The following is a 19,991-nucleotide window of genomic DNA, read 5'->3' as shown; positions in this document are numbered from 1 at the left end:
GAGCTTCACCTTGTCCCCGATGCACGATGCACGTAGGCACTTGCTGCCGAGGGTTGCCTCCTCCAGCAAACCCATTTTAGAGGTAGACACTGAGGCCCCGGGAGGCAAAGGGAATTGCCCAAAGCCGCGAGCAGGGCCCTCCAGCCACCACAGACCACAAAGCAGTTTTCTGGCTGCAGGTTGGGTGTTCACCGAAAAGTACACAAGAACGGGATGGGAAGAAGGAAGTCAGCCCGTCCTGTGCCCCCCATCCCACCTAAAAAGTCTCCCCTGGGGCTGAGTTTCAGAATGTGCCACTCCTCTTCCAAAAACTCACCAAGCCCCCGCCCTCCCCCCACCTTCCTGGAAGTCGCTGTGGTCGCAGAATGAAAGAAGTTTCCTCTCTGTCATCCATTTCAGACAGATGCTGGGTGGACAGCCACAAGACGCCCAGGTGTCTTTCCTGACAGGGGCAGGGCGGCAGCCACATTCACCCCTGCCCATCCTGCTTCTCTCCTCTGTGAAAAGGAGGAGAGAGTCTTGCTTCACAGGCTCTTCTGACCGAATCGCGGAAAACGCAGAGAGGGGACGGCACAAGTCAAGGGCTCAAACTGCCATTTTACCCTACCCGACACCAAGACTGGACCAGCTGTTCCCGTCCCCCCGAGGGCGGGAACCACGCAGGGTCCCCCCCTCCTCCCGCCCGCAGAGAACTCAGGTCACACTCCCCTCTCCAGCCAGATGCCTCGGTCCTAGGGTCGTTCTCCGTGGGCCCCTTCAGAACCCCCGGGGAGTCCTGGGAGTTCAAAGCACACGCTCTAGAAACCGGTTTTCTTAAAAAAAAAAAAAACTTTCATAATAAAGTTTATTACCTAAACTGGTTGTAAAAAATATAAAATAGGATTCTGCACGGCAGAAAAATAAAGCCAGAGACCCTCCCCCAACCCCTGGTTTGTGCAAAGATACTGGGTATATGTAAACATGAAGAGGTAGGAGGTACAAATTCAGGTCCTGGCCCCACATACAGTTAAGCTGCTACAACCACCAGAGAGGCCCAGAGGGAGCACCAGGAGGGGGGGGCGCCCCCGTCCCAAGAGATGGGGAGGGGTCTGCGGCCTCGTCTCCAGCGGAGAGGGGGAGGCACCTCGCCCCCACACCCGCTCCCTCCAACCCAGGTGGGGAGGGCACCCACGTGGTCCCCGGGAAATAATAATTAATAATACAAAATAATAACAGCCCCCGAGTTAATGCTGCGTGCGTGGCCGGTCAGATCTGGAAGGGGAAGGAGCTCAAGTAATCGCGGAGGACGGGGTTGAGGGGGATGCGCGCCAGGTTCTCGCGGCCCACTGTGGCCACGATGCGCTGGCGACACAGCTCCTGCAGCGGCCGCACGCGGAGCTGGCGCAGCGGGGCCCCGAGCATGCGGCGCGGCGCCGCCACGTAGTGCTCCAGCAGCTCGAAGAGGCAGTCGAAGCTCTCGCGGCTGCCGTCCAGGTGGAAGCGGCCGGCCTGGAAGTGCACGCGGATGCTCGTGGGGCCCGAGGCCATCTTCACGCTGAGGGCGAAGAAGCAGTTCCGCTGGCGGCTGTCGCGCACCAGGAAGGTGCCCACGGGCTCGGCGCGCAGCCGCTCGTGCGCCCCGTGCACGCTCAGGGGCCCCCAGTAGAAGCCGCAGGCGTCGAGGAGCGCGCTGGCCCGGGTGATGCGCCGGTACTCGGCGTGCGAGCGGAACGTGCGGAAGTGCGTGTCTCCGGGGGCCGGGGCCGGGGCGGGGGCCGCCGGGCAGGGCCGCGGGCGCGCGGGCGCCGCCGAGGGCGAGGGCGGGGACGAGGGCGAGGAAGGCTCTGGCCGCCGTCGGGACTCTGCTGCCGTGGAGATTGCATTGTCGGCTGCCACCTGGTTGTGTGCTACCATCCTACACGCGGGGCCGGCCGGAGGGGTGGGCCATAGCGTCCGGAGGTGCGCTGGGGGAGACACAGGGGTGAGCCGAGAGCCGGGGCGCGCCGGTCCGGAACGGCCGGGGGGCGCAGGGCCGAGTCGGCGCGGCCCCCGGGAGCCTCCGTGGGCTCCTCTAGCAGATGGGCCTCCCCGTCCGCGGAGCTCCTCCAGGCAGGGTGGGGGCCCGGCCGGGGCGGAGTGCGGCCGCCGGGTCGCCCGGAGTTTGGATGAGAGAGGGGGGCGTGGAGAGAGGTGCGGGGAGCCAACCTGCCCAAGACTGCAGCCACCCGGGCCTCGGCTCGCCGCCCCGCGGCCGCCGCCTGCTGGCCAGACCGGGGACTGGCGCCTCGTCCGGGCAGTTTGGGCAAAGGCGGAGAAGCGGCGCTGCGGGAACCCCGCGCGCGGGGGGCTGCCAGGGTGGGGCCGGCGGGGGCCAGGGGCGTGGCGGCCGCGACCCCATCACGCGCCCCCCGAGGCCGGGCCTGACACCCGGCCGTCCTGCCCTGTCCTCCCCTCTCCCTCCTGCTCCCTTGCCTAGTGCCCGGCTCACCTGGCGGCGGGGCGCGGGGCGCCGCGGGCGGGGCGGCGGGGGGCTCCGGGGCGGCTCTCGCGCATGCTCTGGGGCCGGGAGCCGTGCAGCTGCCACGGCCGCAGCTCGCTCTGCTCCGCGCCCGCCCCTGCACCAGTCTTTTATTTTAAACGGGTAGGAGGTGGGGCCGGGTGGCCGCGGCCCCGCCCCCCGCAGGCTCCACCCCCGCAGGCCCCGCCCCTCCGCGCTACTTTCGGTTTCCATTTCTGTGGCGGCGCGAGGCGCCGGCCACTCGAGCTCGACCTTTCCCACGCACTCGGGGGACCTCCCCTGAGAGCCCCCCTCCCCACCCGGCCTCCCACTCGTCCTAGGACCCCCTCCATCAAGGGCTCTGGACCCCCTGCCAGTCCGATGCCCCCTTGCACCCGGAGGCCCTGCCCCTACTTTGGCCCCCACTACTACCCTAGGTCGCGGATCTCTGCAGCCAAGCCGTGTAGTATATACTCTGGACTGGCTCCGACACACCCCTCGCCCCTCCCCCTCCCCCTGCCTGGTGTCGCGGCGCCGGCTCTGCTACATCTCTGCCCTCTGATTCCCTGGAGCCAGACCCCACCTCCCGATTCTGGGGTCCCGGCTGCAGACCCGGCCCCGGACCGCACGGGGCTGCTCCCGTCCCGCCGTCCCCCTACCCCCCGCAGCCCCAAACCCTCTGGAGGCTGCCCCCGCACCCTCCCAGCCCGTCACCGTCCCTGGTCTCGGCCTGGGCTTCCCAGGAAGCCGTGGCCTGACCACAGGCTTCAGAGGAACCCTTCGGAAGCGCGAGAAAGGCGCCTCGACTGCGGATCCGAGTTCCTCGGAAACCGGGCGGGGCCGTCAAGGGCAGCCTTGGCTCTGCCTCCCCACCAGGGGACAGCCGGGGAAACTGAGGCCCGGGAGAGGGGCTGTGATCTGCAGGAACCCGCAGAGGAGGCGCTCTGGACGAGCATGCCCCTCCTCTCTTATTCTGGGGAGGGAAACAGCTGGGCACCTCCAGACGCACTTTGGAGCCTAATGAAAAGATGGTCCATTGATGTCATGATTCCCAAAACCTACTTTGAATTTTCCTGGCCCGCCCTCCTCTCCCCCAGCTACCACCTTACAGAGTCAGTCCCCTCCCGCTGCTCCGTCCAGTGGCTGCCACCACCCTGGGCTCAGACCTCCGGTTTGGGACCCTGGGGGCTTGATGGTGCCAGCTATACTTTGTACACCCGTGTGCAGGATCCAGTGACCTTGTCTGTCGTGGAAGAGCACGGAGGAGGTGCCTGCGGTACGTGTATTTTTGAAAGCAAGAAAGAGCACATGAGGGTCGGGGCCAGTGTGTGGTTAGTCACAGAGTTATGCAGAAGACTGGCCGGGCTGGGAGCTTGGCGGGTGGCCTCACACTGGCACATACCGCCCTCTACAGGCCCCTCTCAGGTTGCAGCCCAGCCCTCTCTGGAAGCCCTTCTCCTCAAAGCCCTAACAGGCTCCAGGTCCTCCGGCCGGTCCCCTTGGTGCTTTCCTTCCCTGGCCCCAGGCTGCCCGTGTTTCCTCTTAAACACACGGGGACAGCCCAGAACCAGGCTTGCTTAGGACCCCATCAGCTCCCTGAATTCACATTGGCAGGAGCTGGTACTGGTCATTCACGTAGTTGTTCCGGGTCGCGAGCATGTAGGCATATGTGTCTGAAGGTGTATGCAACGAGGTGGGAGGGGTGTGGAGACGTGCGTGTGCCCGTGGCCAGGTGCTGTGGTCATTCCAGAGCACCTGCCGGCGCCGTGCCCTGTGGTGGGGGTGGGGGGAGAAAAAGGTAGTGGTGAAAAGTCTGACTTTGGACCCAGACTACCTGGATTCTGGTTCAACTGTACAACTTTCCAGCCTTCTGACTTTGAGCGTGTGACGAGCCCCTCTGCTTCGGTTTCTCCATCTCTGAAACAGAATAAAGAGTAATACCTCCTTCCTAGCAGCAGAGGTTAGAGGGATTATGGGTCAAGGGCTTAGAACTGTCCCTGGTCATAATAAGCATTCAGCAGGTGTTTGTTTGCTCTCGCTCTTGTTCCTCTGAGGGTGTGTTAGATCCTGTCGCCACGTGGCTTCATCCCGTGTCCATTTAAAAAAAAATTTTTTTTTTATGTTTATTTAATTTCGAGAGCGAGAGACTGAGAGTAAATGGACGAGGAGCAAAGAAAGAGAGAGGCACAGAATCCGAAGCAGGCTCCAGGCTCCATGCTGTCAGCACGGAGCCCGGTGCGGGACCTGAACTCACGAACCGCGAGATCATGACCTGAGCTGAAGTTGCTCAACCGACTGAGCGCCCCAACCCCCTGTCGCTTTTAGAAGTCCTAAGCTAAGGAGCCCAGGCCAGAGGAGGCACGGGCATAGTAGAAGGAGGCGAGTTTCATGGGGGTAAACCAGGCCCCTGGGTGCTGGCGGGGGAAAGGGTAGCGCCTCCTTCTCACTTGAACTGGGGGTGGCGGTCCAGGCCCAGAGCAGGCAGGCCGGGCTGCTTCCTGCAGGGCAGCCTTCCTGCCAGCAGGCTTCTCGGCAGGCCTCTGGGCAGAGGGAAATCTATAAATAGCTGATGATCCCTATGCCCCCGTAGCCCCCACCAGCAGCTTCCATGCCTCTCTGTGAGAGCCACCCCTTTTCTTGGGGACTGGGGCCCCCTTCTCACAGCCCCCTCTTGTTGCCACGCCCCCACCCGTGCCTGGAAAGCCCCCCTCCTTCCTTTCATTCACTCACACCTGGGGTGTACTGGCTAAGGTGACTCTGTGCTAAATGCTTTACAGTCCTTAGCTCATTGGACTGGCAGGACAATCTAATCTGGCCATTGTACAGATGGAGAAACTGAGGCTTAGAAGGAGAATCACTTTGTTCGGGGCACACAGCTCAGAAGGGGCAGAGCTGCAGGGTGAGCTTCCACCCTTGTCCGCTGTGCTACAGACTCCCTCCTCCAACCAGTGCCTGGCGATCGCAAATCCTGGCCTGTCTGCTAGGAAAATAGACGCCCACGAAGTCAGAGACTCATTTGTATCCTGAGCCTGCCTGGGGAGGAGCGGGGACTGTCCTGCCGGCTTCCATCTCACATGGGAGCTTGAGGAGGCCCCAGGTCTCGGCGTCGAGGCCTCCACCTTGCCCTTTGTGGCTCTGAGTCCTTCCCCAGGGTCTGTTTTCTTGCCCGTACGGTGGGCTCGGCCCCTCCTCCAGCCTGCCCAGACCCTGCTTGTGAACGGCGTGGTGAGTCAGGCTCAAGTCACTGACCACATGCCAGGACACTTAGTGACGACGGGACAGTCGCTGCAGCTTTGGTTTCATTTTCTGAAGCCCTGGCTTCAAAATGAAACCAAATCCAGATACCAAAAGGGAAAAAGAAATATGCTGATTGACAGACCTCTGCCTTCTTGGCTATTCTCCCTGGGGACCCAGGGCCGGGCCCCAAGGATGCTGGGCAGCGCCGGAGCCCCGACGAGCTCAGGCTCCACGGCAGGACTGGGCTGCGTTCCGACTCCACGCCTGCTGCCTCCCAGCTGCGTGCCCTTGGCCAAGCGACTTGCCCTCTCTGGGCCTTGTCTGCCCCATCCGCAGAACAGCCCCTGGAAGTTTTGTACCTCACAGAGCAGCCGTGTGTGCCAAAGCCCGGCACAGAGAAGGCGCTTGGCACAAGCGACTTGTTGTCAACAGGGCAATGGGGACTGCCCTCCGGCCGCAGCTGGCTGGGCTGCAACCTGACGTGTGGGGTGGTCTTGCACCCCACTGGGTGAGCCCAGTCAGCTCAGAAGCGAGGGCGCCGCCAGCAGCAGCGGGGAATCAAAATCCTGGCCCACAGGGCTCCGTTTTTCAGTTTCTCTTTCCAGCTTTGTCAAAGTCCTGCTGGGAAAAGCTGTCCCGGGCCAGGGCCTGCGGTCCTGGCGTTGGCCTCTGCCCCTGTGCGCCTCCAGCCCACCTGCCTCTAACCCGTGGGGGTAGTCGAGGTTCCCATGGGAGTCTGTGCTTCTGGGGAGCCCCGAGCAGTGGGGCTCACATTGTGGAGACTGCTCTCCACCAGCCTGGGTTTCAGTCTGTCTCTTAATAAGCACGTGGCCTGGGGCAAGCTTCTTAGCTTCTCTGTGCCTCAGTTTCCCGATCTGCAAGATGGGGACAATAAGGCATCTATTTCCCTCCTTCAGTATTCATTCAAGCGGGTATTTGTTGAGTGCCTGCTGTCTGCCAGGCACTGGGAACTCAGGGGTCTTCAAGCAGACAGGGAGAAGGCAGGGAATTCACAGGAGCGTGTCACACTGTACTAAGTGCTGTGGGGGAAATAAACGTGGGAACAGGGAGCGACGAGGGCTTTGCGGGTTTGGGGCAAGAGGGGGATCAGGCAGTCAGAGAAAGCCTTTCGGATGGTGGCGGAGTTGACGTCTTTCTAAAAGTGGGCTGAAGAGGGTTCCAGGCACAGAGAGCAAGCAGCTCACGCAAAGGCCCTGCGGTGGGATTGGCAGGCCTGTGTGAGGACCAGAGAGAGGGCGTAGTGCTAGTGCAGACAGCAAGGGGGTGAGAGCGGGGATGAGACACAGGGGTTGGCAGGGGTCCAGGCAGCCGGGGGGTCCTGGCTAGAAGGTGGGAAGGGTTTGGATTTCACCCTGACGGCTGGAGACAGCCCCAGAAACGCCATAGGGCTGGACGTGGAAAGAAGCCTCTGACGGCTGACCTTCCAGACAGCTGGGTCTTTAGCCACAATGACCCATGGTAGGGGCCTTGGCACATGCCTCACGACTGTCCCCGACCCGCCAGGGCCTCACCACCCTAGTCCCCTCAGAGGGGTGCAAAACCAGTTCCAAGGGGCAGCCGGAGGGCACACTGTACGAGAGAGCACTGCTTGGGGAGTCCAAGGCCTGAGTCCTGGGGGTCAGTCCTCGCTTCCCAGGAGACCTTGGGAAAGGATTCACAGTTTGCTGGGCCCCTAGCTCTGGGCTAGGTGACAGCTTTTTGGCATATCGTCTTACTCTTTCCCGTGATCTTACAAAATGGGAGCAATCAGGTGTCGTCATTTACCAGAGGAGAGAAGCACTATCCGTGAGCTGGTGGGACGAGCAGTAGTTGTGGAGAGGCTGAGCCTCCCCGGAGGCCTCTGTAGGTGGAGGCCTCTGCTTCGCCGCGTGGGGCGGAACCTGGTCCCAGACCCTCCCGACCGCCGTGATGATGGCATGTTCCAGGGAATGCGTGCGCCGCTGGGGACACTCGAGTCCGAGGAGAAGGTTCTCCTCTGGAGCAGAGGAGGCCGAAAGGCCCGGAGTGATCGCATGAGCTGGTGCCTGGACTCCAGAGCCCCTCGCTGGTCCTGGAGAGGCTTGATGAGAGCCTTCCAGCGGCCTCCCCGCCCCCCTGTGACAGGCGAAGAAAGAGCTCAGAGATCAAGTAGATCAGGTTATTTAACAGCCTCCGGAAAGCAGCGGCGACTGTATTAATAAGTCTAAAGTAGGAGGGGTGGGAAAGAGGACCTGAGAGCACTGGTCGTGGAGTCCACACATACCTGGTTCCAGGCCCAGCTCCCCTGCCTCGTGTCTGCTACGAGTGATGGCTTCAGGCAAGTGGACTGAATCCAGAAGCTGCAAGAACACCACAAACTCCAAGCCTGGTAGCCCCAGTGCCTTTGCATCAGTAAATCCCTGGGGACCGCACTACTGAATCCCTGGGGACTCTTCTAATTGGCCGATCGGGTCCCCACCCGACCCGCCGTAGCAAAGTAGGTGTGAGCTGCTGACAGCGAGAAGCAGTGGCAGTTCCCTCTGGCAGCAGACAGAGTGCAAAGGAGAATGTGTGAACGCTAGGAAAGCAGACACGAAAGCAGACACACACAGCAGACCAGGGACCCTGAGACTCAGGGCCACGGATGGCTCCTCAGCTCGCGGGGCCGCTCCCTGCAAGAAAGCCACTGCCAGCGGCGGGTACCGCGACTTGACTCGGTCCCCCTTCTCAGGTTGAGGCGGCATCTCGTCTCCAGAGGCTCGACAGTGGCCGCGTGACCTGGCAAGCCCAGGGTCCGCTGGCACAGAACGGGCACCCGGCCAGGCGGGCAGGGTCCTGAGCGGGCTCTGGGAGGAGGTGATCCTTGACCTGAATTTTAAAGAACAGGGAGGGCTTGGCCGAGGGACAAGAAGGGAGCGTGCTTCTGACAGAGCACGGCCCGGGCAAAGGCCTGGAGACAAACATTTGAGGACCCGAGTGGCAGGTGGCAAGAGATGAGGCAAAGGGAAGCAGGAAGGGTTTACAGGTGGTGGCTTGGCTGGGGGAAGGCCAGGTGCTGGCCTTGGCATTTCCTGGGGCTGCAGTGATGAGCCCCTCTAGGGAGAACCTTCCAGGCCACCTTGCCAGACCAAGCCCAGAAACGGGGGCTGCTGCCATTGGTTTGAGAACAGGTGACTGTCCTCAGCCGTCACAGAGCTTAGCGTCACCGCCCCTGGACCATCTCCCTTCTGAGTCAGCAAAGCTTGGCCGCACACCTGCTGGACACTTCGCCAATGCTCGTTTCTGTTTTCTCCGTAACTCTCTCGTTTCCTTGTATAAAATGCTTCAAGCGCTTCCCCTCCGCAGACGTAACCCTAGCCACCACCTTGGTCTCTGCGCTTCCAGACTTCTCTATGCACTTACATAGCGCTTTCCCACCCCCATAAAAATAAAGGGTTGTTTTGTGTAGGCTGTTTCCCTCTGTCAATGATAGATCTTTCCCCAGCTTGTTCTTCTCACCAAACATCTGCTGGCAATCCAGAGAGAGAGAGAGAGAAAGGGCACAAGTGGGGGAGGGACAGAGAGAAGAAAGGACAGAGTCCTAAGTAGACTCTGCACCATCAGCACAGAGCCCGACGCGGGGCTCGAACTCACAAAACGCAGGATCAAGACCCGACCCAAAACCGGATGCTCAACCGACTGAGCCCCCCGGGGGCCCCATGAATTATTTCCAGTCTTTGGCTCTTACACACCAGTGTGGCCCTGAACCTCCCTGTACCTCCTCCTGGCATACGTGGGAAAACCAAGTTGTACACTTCAAATGGTAATAGACGCCACCTGTTTGCCTGCCAGCTCACATGGGCACGATTAGCCCTCAGCAGGCACCGCCAACTGTGTCTGCTCCCTTGTACCCTCGCCAGCACTTGTCACGACTCATCGTTTTCCATTTTTGCCCACGAAAAATGCCTAATAAGCCATGCTGCTAAGTACCGGGGGTACAGCGATCCAGAACGGGGGACCCCTTGGACCTCTTCACAAAGCATGAGGTGCAAATAAGGCTCAGAGAGGTTAAGAGACAGGCCTGGGGTCATCCAGCGAGGGAGTGAGGGAGCTGGGAATCGGAGCTGGGGCTGGATGGCTACAGAGTTTGAGTAGTTTTTCCTCCCGAATCGTACCTCAGATGGGGCATCTCAACCCAGGATCTGCTGGGTCCCCTGAGCGACCGACCCCGGGGGCCCGTAGGAATGGTAGCCCTGCCCTGGGTCCTGGCATTTCTACCCCTCACCCCCAGTGTCCCCCCCAAATTAAATCTCTGAACCAGAAAGGCAAGATAGGTTGCTGTCAGAATCTGCACAGCCTTCTCGGTGGCCAAACTGAGCCTGTGTTTCTGTTTCCTGAATTTGGGTTTCCAGCGGACCTGCCCCCCAAACTACTGCCTCCCCAACTGAAACCAAGCAAGTAAAAGAATGAGCCTGTGGTTTGCTGTCTTTCCTCTTGTCATTGCATCTGCGCGGGGGGGGGGGGGGGGGTGTCGTGCACCGGTGAGTGCCAGCTGGCGGCGTGTGCGCTGGGGTGGCAGGGGCGGCGTGCGAAGAGAGGTGTGTGTGGGTGTGTGTGCTGAGGAGCCCACATGCATACCTAGCTCTCTCCGTGTCTGAGTGGGTTCGAAGGGCAAGTCCTTTGTCTGTGTGACTGGTCATCTGTGTGTGTTTGTGCAACTTTTTTCTGAGTGTTGGAAACGTGGGGGTAAGGATGGGTCCGTCAACCACACATGCAACTCTGTCTGCCTGCTTCCCAGTTCACTTCCTCTTGTTACAGAGGTCGTGTCTCCACAATAGATCTCCTGCCTTCAGTGGTGTTATCATAAAAGGACACTGTCCAGGGAACAGGGAGGCCCGTTGGTGGATGGGATTCAAAGTCCCTTGACCTTATCTTCTGACCCTCTGTCTCCACCTGCTCCCTTAAAACGTGCTTCCCAGAAGGGCTCCCCAAACTCTTTTGCCTTGAGGTGTCCGTGACTTTCATGGCATCACATTTTTAATAGGAAACCAGGTGGTTTGGGGCAAAATGTAAATGTCTGATCTCAGACCTGCCGTCCTGCAGACCTTACATCAAACCATTGACCTCTGAGTCTGAGCTTCTTCATCTGTAAAATGGGAACGGTAATGTCTCCTGCCTTGGGTGTGTGGATTCAGTGGAAACATTTATGTCAAAGCATCGGGCACCTCATAGATGCTCAGTAAATGGTAATTTCCCCAGCCCGCCTGGGCCCTCCCCACATCCTCTCATCGGTATGTGGTACTCACCCAAACATTTCCCTGCTGTGGGGAGGCTAGGGGCCCAGGAAGTGCAGGCTGTGTACCTGGCCCCATCCTAGATGCTTCTATGTGCATTAGCTCAGGGAACCCTCCCCAGGAACCCCTCGGGGGATGAGACCCGGGCACAGAGAGGGGAAAGGACTCCCTAAGGCCACACAGCAGAGATCTGAGAGGGGACCTTCCTGGCCTGGCCACTGTTCCGCAGAAGTTGGGCTCCCTGTACCTGACATATAGTGTGATGTTAGTTTCAGAAAGCGAGCACCCCATAAGGCCCCCTCCTGGTTCCCTTCTGTCCACTGCACACACCACGAGCATTTCCACGCCTGCCCCATCTGCACATGCCTCCCTCTGTTCCAGCAGCCCAGATGCCAAGGGAAACACAGAAGGGAATCCCAAGCATCCGGGTGCCCAGGCACTGACAGGGCTGCTGGACTGTGAAGTGAGAAATGATTACCCAGTTAGACGTGGCGGGGGGGTGGGGGTCTTGGAGGAAACAGGCTGAGTTGGAGCTCCCCCAGCTAGGAACTTGGGTCTGACCCTTAGAGGCTTGTGCTAATTCACATGAGGCCCTAACTATTCCCACCATCTGGTGCTTCATATGCCTTGTTAATTTTGCAAAGGCTCCCTGAGCACCTACTGTGTGCACCCATTTTGCAGAGGAGGAGACTGATTCAACGCTTCAGTCCAGACCACAGCCGCACGCCACCAACGGTCTTCTGTTCCCTGTAGCTCTGTCTCCACATGGCAGCGACCACCGTCTTTAGAAACACAAGGGACCCCGCAAAGGGACGCTCTTTCTTTGGCCCAGAATGTTCTTCCCTCAGTTTAGTGTTGCTCTGCATGAAATCGCCTTGCTCCCTTTTTTCCCCTCGTTCTTTCTCTGGACAGGACCAGCGCCCCGCACAGTGCCAGAACATACTTGGTCCCTTAGTAAACGTTTGTTGGGACAAGTGAGCATCAACAGCAGGGAAATGAAAGCCAGGATTCAAACCCAGTGAGCTCTGGACTTCCAAGGGCACATCCCCGACCCCTTCCCTGTCTGTTTCCCGCCACACCTGTGTGCTGGCTACTGCATGTGGGTCACATGAACAGGGTATGGACCTGTGGGCATCCCGTGTGTGTGTGTGTGGTGTGTGTGTGTGTGTGTGTGTGTGCACGCACTCGTGTGCCCCAAGGTGGGAAGTCTAGGGCAGAGGAGGGCTCTGTCCATCTGCTTCCCAGGCTGCCTGGGGAAACCCCGCCTTCATTTCCGCCTCCGTGCTGGCATTGGCTTACACACTTCCACGAGGCCCCCACACAAGCCACGCCCCTGCTCCTTACACAGCCTCGTCCCCTCTTCGAGCTTCCAGACCAGGCCCCCCAAACACGTGACCCTTTTTGTGAAATCAACGCGCCAACTCAAGGGACAGTCATCCAGCATGCAAGCTTTAATCAACGTTGCATAGAAATCACTGTAGTGACATGTTCTTGCAAAAAGTTGGACTTCCTTCTAGCTTGTCGATGGCATTTCTTGTTTGGGGTGCAACCAACACAGGAACAAGCCGCAGGGGGCTGTCTCAGTCGTACTTCCGCCCTGAGGGGTGGGAATGGGAAAGGACCTTTTAACCGCACATCGATCGCGTCACGCAGTCGCTCCCTCCTTGGGGTTTTGGACTGCTCATCGGCACCTAAGCACGGGGGTGCGGTGTGGGTAGAGCTTAGACTGTCAACATCCTTTCCTCATCTGTGAATCCATCCATTTGTCCCCCGGATCACCCAGCCACCCATGAATTCACCAGTCCATGCATTTATCCAACGTCATTTCACTAAACTCTATCCAGGCTACCCGCTCGGCCTCCGTCGAAGCGTCTTCCTTCCACTGGTGCACTCCTGCTTCCAGCTAGCCGGCCAGTCGGCTCATCCACCCTTTTATCCACCCGCTAATCTGCTCATCCACCCACCTAGCCAGTGGTCAACCAATCCAACCAGCTTTCTTCCTGCAGCCATCAAATACGCCCCACCCATTCCCCCCGTCCATTCACCAGTCATGGAGCGGATGCAGTCTGTCCACCCTCCCAGGCATCGCCCTCTCTGAAGGGCGAGTCCGTCAGTGCGTCACCTGTGCAACTGCCCTCTGGTCGCCCTTGCCTGTGGTCCCTGTGTGCTCTGGCGCAGAGGCTGCAGCCCTCACCTCCCTCCCCGCCTAAGGTCCAGCCAGGCTGCTTCCCCCCGTCTGGGGTGGGGGTGGGGGAGGGGGAGGGTCCCCACCTGCTTGAAGGCTACCTGAGTTCCGCCTCTTTGTTTTATGCGCCTGCGGGCTCCTCCTGGCCACCTTCCTCTTGTTCACCTTCCTTTCCAGATTCTTTCTGTTCTTGGGGTAGCTGCAGGAATGAGTGGTGGGCCGCGGGGGACAGCGGCGGGAGTGCTGGCTGTGTTTCTGGTGCCTCGGAGGTGGGCTGGGGCTGGGACTCTGGCTCTGGGGGCCAGTCGGGCTGTGGCTGGAGGTCCGGCTCCGGCTACAGCTTCCGCTCCGGCTCTGGCCGCAGGTCCGGCCGCAGGTCTGGCCGCAGCTGTGGCAGTGAGAGCTGCAGTTGCACGGGCTGCAGGTGTGGCTTTGGGGCCGAGAGTTGCCGTGGGGCTGCGTGTGGGCGATGGGCAGGCTCTGTGTCTTGGTGTCCATGGGAGGCGGCGCTTGGGGGGCCGGAGGCCTCCTCCTCCTCCTGCAGCACACCCAGCTTTACAGAGGCCTCAACAGCCCCTGCTTTTATAGTTGAGGCAGATTGTGACATCACAGGGCACCAGGGTGTGACAGATGTGGCCAGGCGGGGACAAAGCCCCTGCCCCTTACCCTTCCCCTAGGGTGGGGCCGCTTTTAGGGCGCACTCTGGGAAAGTCCCATTTGCTGGCTGAAAGTAGGGACCCTTGGGGCGCCCAGGGGGCTCAGTCGGTTAAGCGTCCCACTGTTGGTTTTGGCTCAGGTCACGATCTCACAGTTCATGGGTTCGAGCCCCACGGGCTCTGTGCTGATGGCATGGAGCCTGCTTGGGATTCTCTCTCCCTCTCTCCCTCTCTCCCTGCCCCTGCCCCATTCGCGCTGTCTCAGTCTCTCTCAAAATTAATAAATAAAATGTAAAAATAAACCACAACCCAGCAGTAGGGACCCTTGGGTCAGATTGAGCTGGGTCCACATCCCATATCTGCTGCTTGCTTTCCTCTGGTCACTCACCTGCACCGGATGAATTAGAGCATCTATGACCAGTGGTTGGCTCAGGGCCAGCCCCCAGAAAGACCTCCATACCCGCTGTCTAAGCATCCCCAGTGCGTTTCCTTATTCCCCCCCCACGTGGCGTGCAAGCCAGGAGCACCCTCTCTGACCCCGGTGGGTGGCCGATCGGGTGCACACAGCCACACAGGCGGGTGGGCAGACGTTGAGTGGATTGGATGGCTTACCGCACGGCGGATAGGCAGATAAGAGTCGCCGGATGGACTGATGGGCGGTCCGCCTGGTGAGCTCACCTCCACAGCAGGGTTTCAAGCTGGGGGATTTAGAACCTGGTTTGAAGCCCGGCTGGGACTGATGTCCCATCTTGGGTGGAGTATTTTGGCTTTCGAGGCTTGGTTTCCTTATCTAACAAGGGGAGGTCGTTCCTTCCTTCGTGGTATTTTGGGAGCCTGAGCCTCCTGCTGCCCCCGAGAGCCTGCCTCTCCTCTGATCCCCTCCTCCTCTCCCTGCTCCGCTCGCTTCTTGATGGGGGAGCCCTGCCATACAGCCGGAATCACCCTGGCCCTGCTCAGACCCCCAGCTCCTGGGGCGGGAAGCCGGCGTCTGCGTTTGCACACGGCCCCATCCGAGCTCGAGTGGCCCTCTGGTGCTCTGTGCACAGCCGCCCACCTCTCCCCATGGTGGCCGATGCCCCTGGGCTTCGCTCTTAGCCACTCAGCCTATAGCTCCCGCATCCTGCTGCCTCAAAGCCCCCTCTGTCCTCCTCCCCCGCAGCTCCCCCAGCCAAACCCCTGCTTCTGTCTCCTGCTCACGTACAGCTTTGCCCCTTATTGGAGGCTTTGCCGTCACCTGCTTTTATTGTAGTTGATTCATAAGCCCGGCCCCTCGGTCATGGTAGAAGCCGCTCTCATTTACAGAGCACTTCCTATGTGGCTGCCTCGGCCCCACGCTTTCTATAGGCAGCCCTGTGCCCCCCCCCCCCCAAAGATATCTCCATGTCCTCACCCCTGGAGCCTGCCATGGATCTTTGCAGATGTAAGCAAATTAAGGATCTCGAGGGCATCCTGGGCTATCCAGGTGGGCCCCAAATCCAGTGACAAGTGTCCTTATGAGAGAGACAAGACCCCGGCAGAAAAACCACGTGGGGGCAGAGCCAGAGATGAGGGTGACTTGATCACACGCCAAGGAAGTCCTGGGGCCCCTGTGAGCCAGACAAGGCAGGAAGGGTCTCCCCCAGGACCTCCCGAGGGGCGTGGCCTTGTCCAGAATTTCACACTTCCGGCCTCCAGACTGTGAGAGAGCGAATCTCTGTTGTCTTAAGCCACTGAATCTGTGACCATTTATTATAGCAGCCCTAAGAAACTAACGCCCCCTGGGAGGTGGGTGTCTCCTTGTTGTCTTTTACACAGAGGAAACAGGCCCGGAGAGCTTGGGTGACCAGCCCAGAGTCCCACAGCTAGTCAGGGGCAGAGCCAGGATTCCAATCCAGGTCTGGCTCCTTCTAATGTCCTGCCTCTCGGTCATGGAGACTGCGTGTGGCCCTTTGTGTTCTAATGACTCTGCTTGTGTGAGCTCAGTGGGGTGGTTGGGGGGGGGAGGTCAGTGCTGGGCCACTCTCTGGGGACTCTGTGTGGGTCTCTGGACTGTCTCCCCCACCCTCCCCTCTCCCCAGTCTCTGCCCCCCTCCACTGCTGACTCCCGCTTCCCGGCCCTGCAGTGCGTAGTGGGGACACCGTCTGTTTTATTCATCTCCAGGCCCATGGTGCCTGGCATGGTGCCCGGCATGCAGCAGGGATTCGATGGGATGTTTGCGGGCAAATGACCGGGCCGGTGGACCCATGGGGCATGGACAGAAGGACGGGACAGGCTCAGCAAGTTCCTCAGTCGGGGCGTGGGGGTGGGAGCCCCGGACAGCAGGCCTCTGCGGGCCTCAGCGGCGGCCTCCCCTTTGAGTAACTCAGGGCCTCCCCTTGCCCTGAGGATCTCCTGGGAATACCACCCACCTCGCACGCCCCTCCCCAGCAGCCTGATCCGGATCCTTCTTGGGCCCAGGTCTCTGGTGCTCAGAGGACCAAGGGAAGAGGGTGAGAACTCATTGGTCATTTCTTTCGGCACGAAAAGGGTTAGGAGAGCCGGGGCTGGCAGTGGGTTCCAGTGCTTCTCGAAGGCCACAGGAAGGGCCGGCTTCTGCGCCAACCGCCCGTTGCTGTGATGGCGGCATTGGCAGCTGGACCTCCTGATGAAGGCAGAAGTCAGCCTGCGGCGGTGGCGAGGGACACAGCGGGTCACCCTGACCGTGAGGATGGGAGCCCTGGCTGTGGCATATACGCCTCCTGTCTTAAACTCACCCTGCACCAGGCCCGACTCCGCCCACGCTGCGGTTACTTCTCTCAGACACTAACCTGTGGGGTAGCAGGGAATCCCACCCTGCCCAGGATGGGGGGCTGTGGCTCAGAAACAGTGACGCACTCAAGGTCACCCAGCCAGCAGAAGGAAATTCGAGCCCGGGTCGGCTGAGCTCTCCAGCTCACTGGCCCATGGTGTGTCCCCCCCTTCCCCCCACCAAACTGTCTGACTCCCCATCCTGGTGACCACGCTTCCTAGCTCTGAAGCAGGGGAGGGTGGTTGAGAAGTCATGGCCAGGGGTGAGGGACGGGGGGCTCGTGAGAACTTCCAGCTGGACATCGGGAACAGGGGTCGCTGACTCCCGCTCCTCGCCCTCCCTCTGCACACACGCCCGCACACGTGCACACGGCCACACACACACTCGCACGGCACCATGGGCCGGGGGTCAGAGAGACCAGAGAGCAGAAGTCCTTGGAGACTTTTTATTGACTCTTTTCTGAAAGTTCCTCTCGCTGGAGCAGTGGCGGGAACCTCCCTGTGGGCGCCCGTCGTGGGTCAGGAGCGTGTCTGCTGGGGCTCAGGGCTCTGCTGGGCGGCGGGCGGCTCTCCCTCGGCTCCCTCCTCCTGCTGCTGCTCGGGCTCCATCAGCAGCAGCCTTCCCTGCACTGGGAGCTGCTCCTCCTCCTCTTCCTCCTCCTCCTCCTCTCCCTCCACCTCCTCTCCCTCCTCCTCTTCCTCCCCCTCTGATGACAAGGAGAAGTTATCCTGGCTCACGCAGGCCACGAGCTTCTTCATGGAGGATTCTTGGCCCCGGCCGTGGCCTGTGCCGAGCTTGGCACAGTGGGAACCCATTGCCGTCTTTGCTGCCTCTCCAGGCTGGGAGTGAAGGCCACTGGAGGTGGGGGGGGTAGAGGGGCTGTGAGGACAGTAGGCGGGGCTCTGACATCACAAAGGGACCCCTGAAGCGCCACCCCCCCCATGCCTGAGTCTGGGATGACAGCTGAAACCTCAGCAACCAGCAGTCCCACTGAGGTCCTCCCACCTCCGCGTGGTCAGAATTCCAGGCCGGCAGCCCTGCCCGGCCATGCTGTCTCATGTGTGCTGACAGAAGTCCCCCCATTTAGCTGGGATGACAGTTGGGGATAGAATGTCCAGAAGCAGGAGAGCCCATAGACTCCTCCCCACATTCCGGAAATACCCAGCCCCAGAGAGCTGTTGCCATTATGTGAAGATGGGTCAGAATAGTGGTTACTTTTGGGGGGAGCTGGTGTGAGGGAGGAGAGAGGCTGGAAATGTCTGCTTTCTTGACCTGGGCAGGGAGGGGGGGGCGCTACACAGGTGCCCTTATAGCTTGTGCCCTGTGTGTAAGCTGTGAGTCACAAGTCTCTGTCCACGCAGCCATAGCGCACGATTTCAGCCCGGAGGTGGGAGTCATTTCTGAGCATGCAGGATGGGTCCTTTTTCTGCTCCAAATCCTCAGGGCTCTTGAGGTGGGGACATGACGCTGGGTGATCCGGGTGGGCCCTAATGGGGACAGGCCCGTGACTGGAAGTGTTCTGCCCTGGAGTCTCCAGAGGGAGCACAGCCTGGCCAACAGGGATTGAAAAGTTTGTGGTGCGTCTGAGTTTGGCTCAGGTCATGGTCTCACTATTCAAGGCCTCCCCCACTTGTGTGCACTTGCACACGTGCTTGCTCGCTCTCTCTCTCTCTCTCTCACACACACACACACACAATAAAAGCACTTCCATCCAGCCCCTTGCCTTCGGTCACCCACGCTGGCCTTGCTCTTGCTGGAGCCTGCCAGACCTGCTTCCCATCTCCGTGGAATTCTCCCTCTCGCCAGCCCCTCAGCACATCCTTACCCGCCCCTCCCCCCCGGGTATTTCTTTAGAGCCCAGCCAGCAAGTTTATTATCTCAAGCTTTATTTGGCAGATGACTGGTGCACATTGTAGTCAAGAGGTCGTGGGCTCCCTGCCGACTCGGGGGTGGGCACCCAGCGTCGGGGGGATTGCTTTGGTCTTGCGAGGTGGTTCTCTGGTGGGCGCCTTTTCCTTAATTTCCGTCCGGGGGTGTGACGGGCCCGGGAAGGTTCAGTGTTGGCTCTTGCATCTCCTCCTCCTGGCCATTCTGTAGCCTTTTGGAAAAGAGTTCTGGTTATGGGGCTCAGGGGGGTCATGGGGTGGGGTCCCAGGGCCAGCCTGGGTGTGCCAGGGGCAGGAGCGGGGCTGGGGGGGTGTCCCCAGGGGACGGGCCCCAGGGCCATCCTGGGCACACCAGGGGCAGGAGCGGGGCTGGGGTGGGGGGTGTCCCCAGGGGACAGGCCCCACCTCCGCGTTGGCCCCTGCAGGCGCGTGTGCGGCGCCGCCTCCTGCAGGAGCTCCTCTGCCTCCTGTGGACCCTGTACCGCCTCCTGCGGAGGCAGCGCCGGTGTCGGTAGTAGCGCTCTTTGGAGACCCTCCAGTCCCCCTGGACGTCCTCTGGGTTCACTGCCTGCTCCTGCTCCTGCTCATCGAGCTGCTGGCCCTGCTTCCGCCCCCGCTGGGGACGTCCGCTCGGGCTCTTCGCGCGGCACTGGACCATGTTCCCAGGGCAGGAGGCTTAGGCTGATGGCACAGCTGGCCTTGGGGGCAGGGGAGGAGGGCTGAGGCCGGCCCACCTGCTCTTGCTGTTAACGTCGGTCTGCTCTTCCGGCCGCTCTCTGCGGACTTGTATATAAAGGGGGCCCCCCACTATGACTCGGTGGCCCTGCCCCGCCCATTGTTCCCACGCCGACCCGTCCCTTTACACCTGGCAGGGCCTGCAAGGGGAAGCCACCCCCTTGCCTTGGCTAAAAAATGTGTCCCTGGTCCCTTGCGGCGCGTGGGACTCTCCATCGCAGCTGGTGTAACCCTCACACCCTCGTTCCTGAAGCTTCCTCCCCGCCCTGGGGCTGCGCCTCGATCTGGGGTTTTGTAAGGGGTTGTCACTGCATCCCTTTACTCTCCAATTCCTCTTTTTCCACAAAGAGGTGATGTGGCTTGCTCCAGGTCACTCTGCAAATACGGGGCAAGGCTGGGCACCAGTCTATGCCCTTGGCCTTCACCCCTTCCCAGTCCAGGTGGTGCTCCCCTCCCGCCCAGGTGGTGCTCCCCTCCCGCCCAGGTGGTGCTCCCCTCCCAAGGTGTCCTGATCCTTTCTCCTGGACCTCACTGTCCTTTGGAGGATCCCACTGAAATCCAGAATCAGTCGGAGCACCTGTACAGCTCCTTACCCTGTGGACGTGACCTGAGGTGCAAGGGGACTCTTGGGCCGGGAGATGGGGAGGTCATCCTGGGGTATCTGGGTGGGTCCAGTGTGGGAACACAGGGGCCTCCGCGAGCTGGGAAAGAGGAGAACAGCTCTTCTCCCCTAGAGCCTCCAGAAGGAACACGGCCCTGCCCGCACCTTACTTGATTTTAGCTCCATAAAACCCAA

General features: G+C 60.5%; 4 protein-coding genes across 4 annotated transcripts; all 4 read right to left on the bottom strand.

Moving 5' to 3' along the window:
• Window positions 1–827: 827 nt before the first annotated feature.
• On the bottom strand, window positions 828–2,599 carry SOCS1 (suppressor of cytokine signaling 1). The gene is made up of 2 exons (XM_039233558.1): window positions 2,468–2,599; window positions 828–1,943 (listed from the first exon to the last, which is right to left on the bottom strand). The coding sequence occupies exon 2, from the start codon at window positions 1,891–1,893 to the stop codon at window positions 1,246–1,248; it is 648 nt and encodes a 215-aa protein (XP_039089489.1). The 5' UTR covers window positions 1,894–1,943; window positions 2,468–2,599; the 3' UTR covers window positions 828–1,245.
• A 9,794-nt stretch (window positions 2,600–12,393) lies between these two features.
• TNP2 (transition protein 2) lies at window positions 12,394–13,719 on the bottom strand. Its single transcript, XM_039233617.1, has 2 exons — window positions 13,252–13,719; window positions 12,394–12,562 (listed from the first exon to the last, which is right to left on the bottom strand). The coding sequence occupies exons 1-2, from the start codon at window positions 13,646–13,648 to the stop codon at window positions 12,546–12,548; spliced, it is 414 nt and encodes a 137-aa protein (XP_039089548.1). The 5' UTR covers window positions 13,649–13,719; the 3' UTR covers window positions 12,394–12,545.
• Window positions 13,720–17,005: 3,286 nt separating this feature from the next.
• PRM3 (protamine 3) lies at window positions 17,006–17,439 on the bottom strand. The gene has a single exon (XM_039233626.1). It carries the CDS (start codon window positions 17,387–17,389, stop codon window positions 17,093–17,095), a length of 297 nt encoding a protein of 98 aa, XP_039089557.1. The 5' UTR covers window positions 17,390–17,439; the 3' UTR covers window positions 17,006–17,092.
• Window positions 17,440–18,443: 1,004 nt separating this feature from the next.
• PRM2 (protamine 2) lies at window positions 18,444–19,235 on the bottom strand. The gene is made up of 2 exons (XM_039233618.1): window positions 18,866–19,235; window positions 18,444–18,672 (listed from the first exon to the last, which is right to left on the bottom strand). The coding sequence occupies exons 1-2, from the start codon at window positions 19,116–19,118 to the stop codon at window positions 18,629–18,631; spliced, it is 297 nt and encodes a 98-aa protein (XP_039089549.1). The 5' UTR covers window positions 19,119–19,235; the 3' UTR covers window positions 18,444–18,628.
• Window positions 19,236–19,991: the final 756 nt, after the last annotated feature.

The sequence above is a fragment of the Hyaena hyaena genome, unplaced genomic scaffold (assembly GCF_003009895.1).
Source record: "Hyaena hyaena isolate Hyena2069 unplaced genomic scaffold, ASM300989v1 scaffold_76, whole genome shotgun sequence".
Lineage (NCBI taxonomy): Eukaryota > Metazoa > Chordata > Mammalia > Carnivora > Hyaenidae > Hyaena > Hyaena hyaena.
The sequence above is the reverse complement of the archived record's forward strand: the minus strand, read 5'-3'. Positions and strand labels throughout refer to the sequence as shown.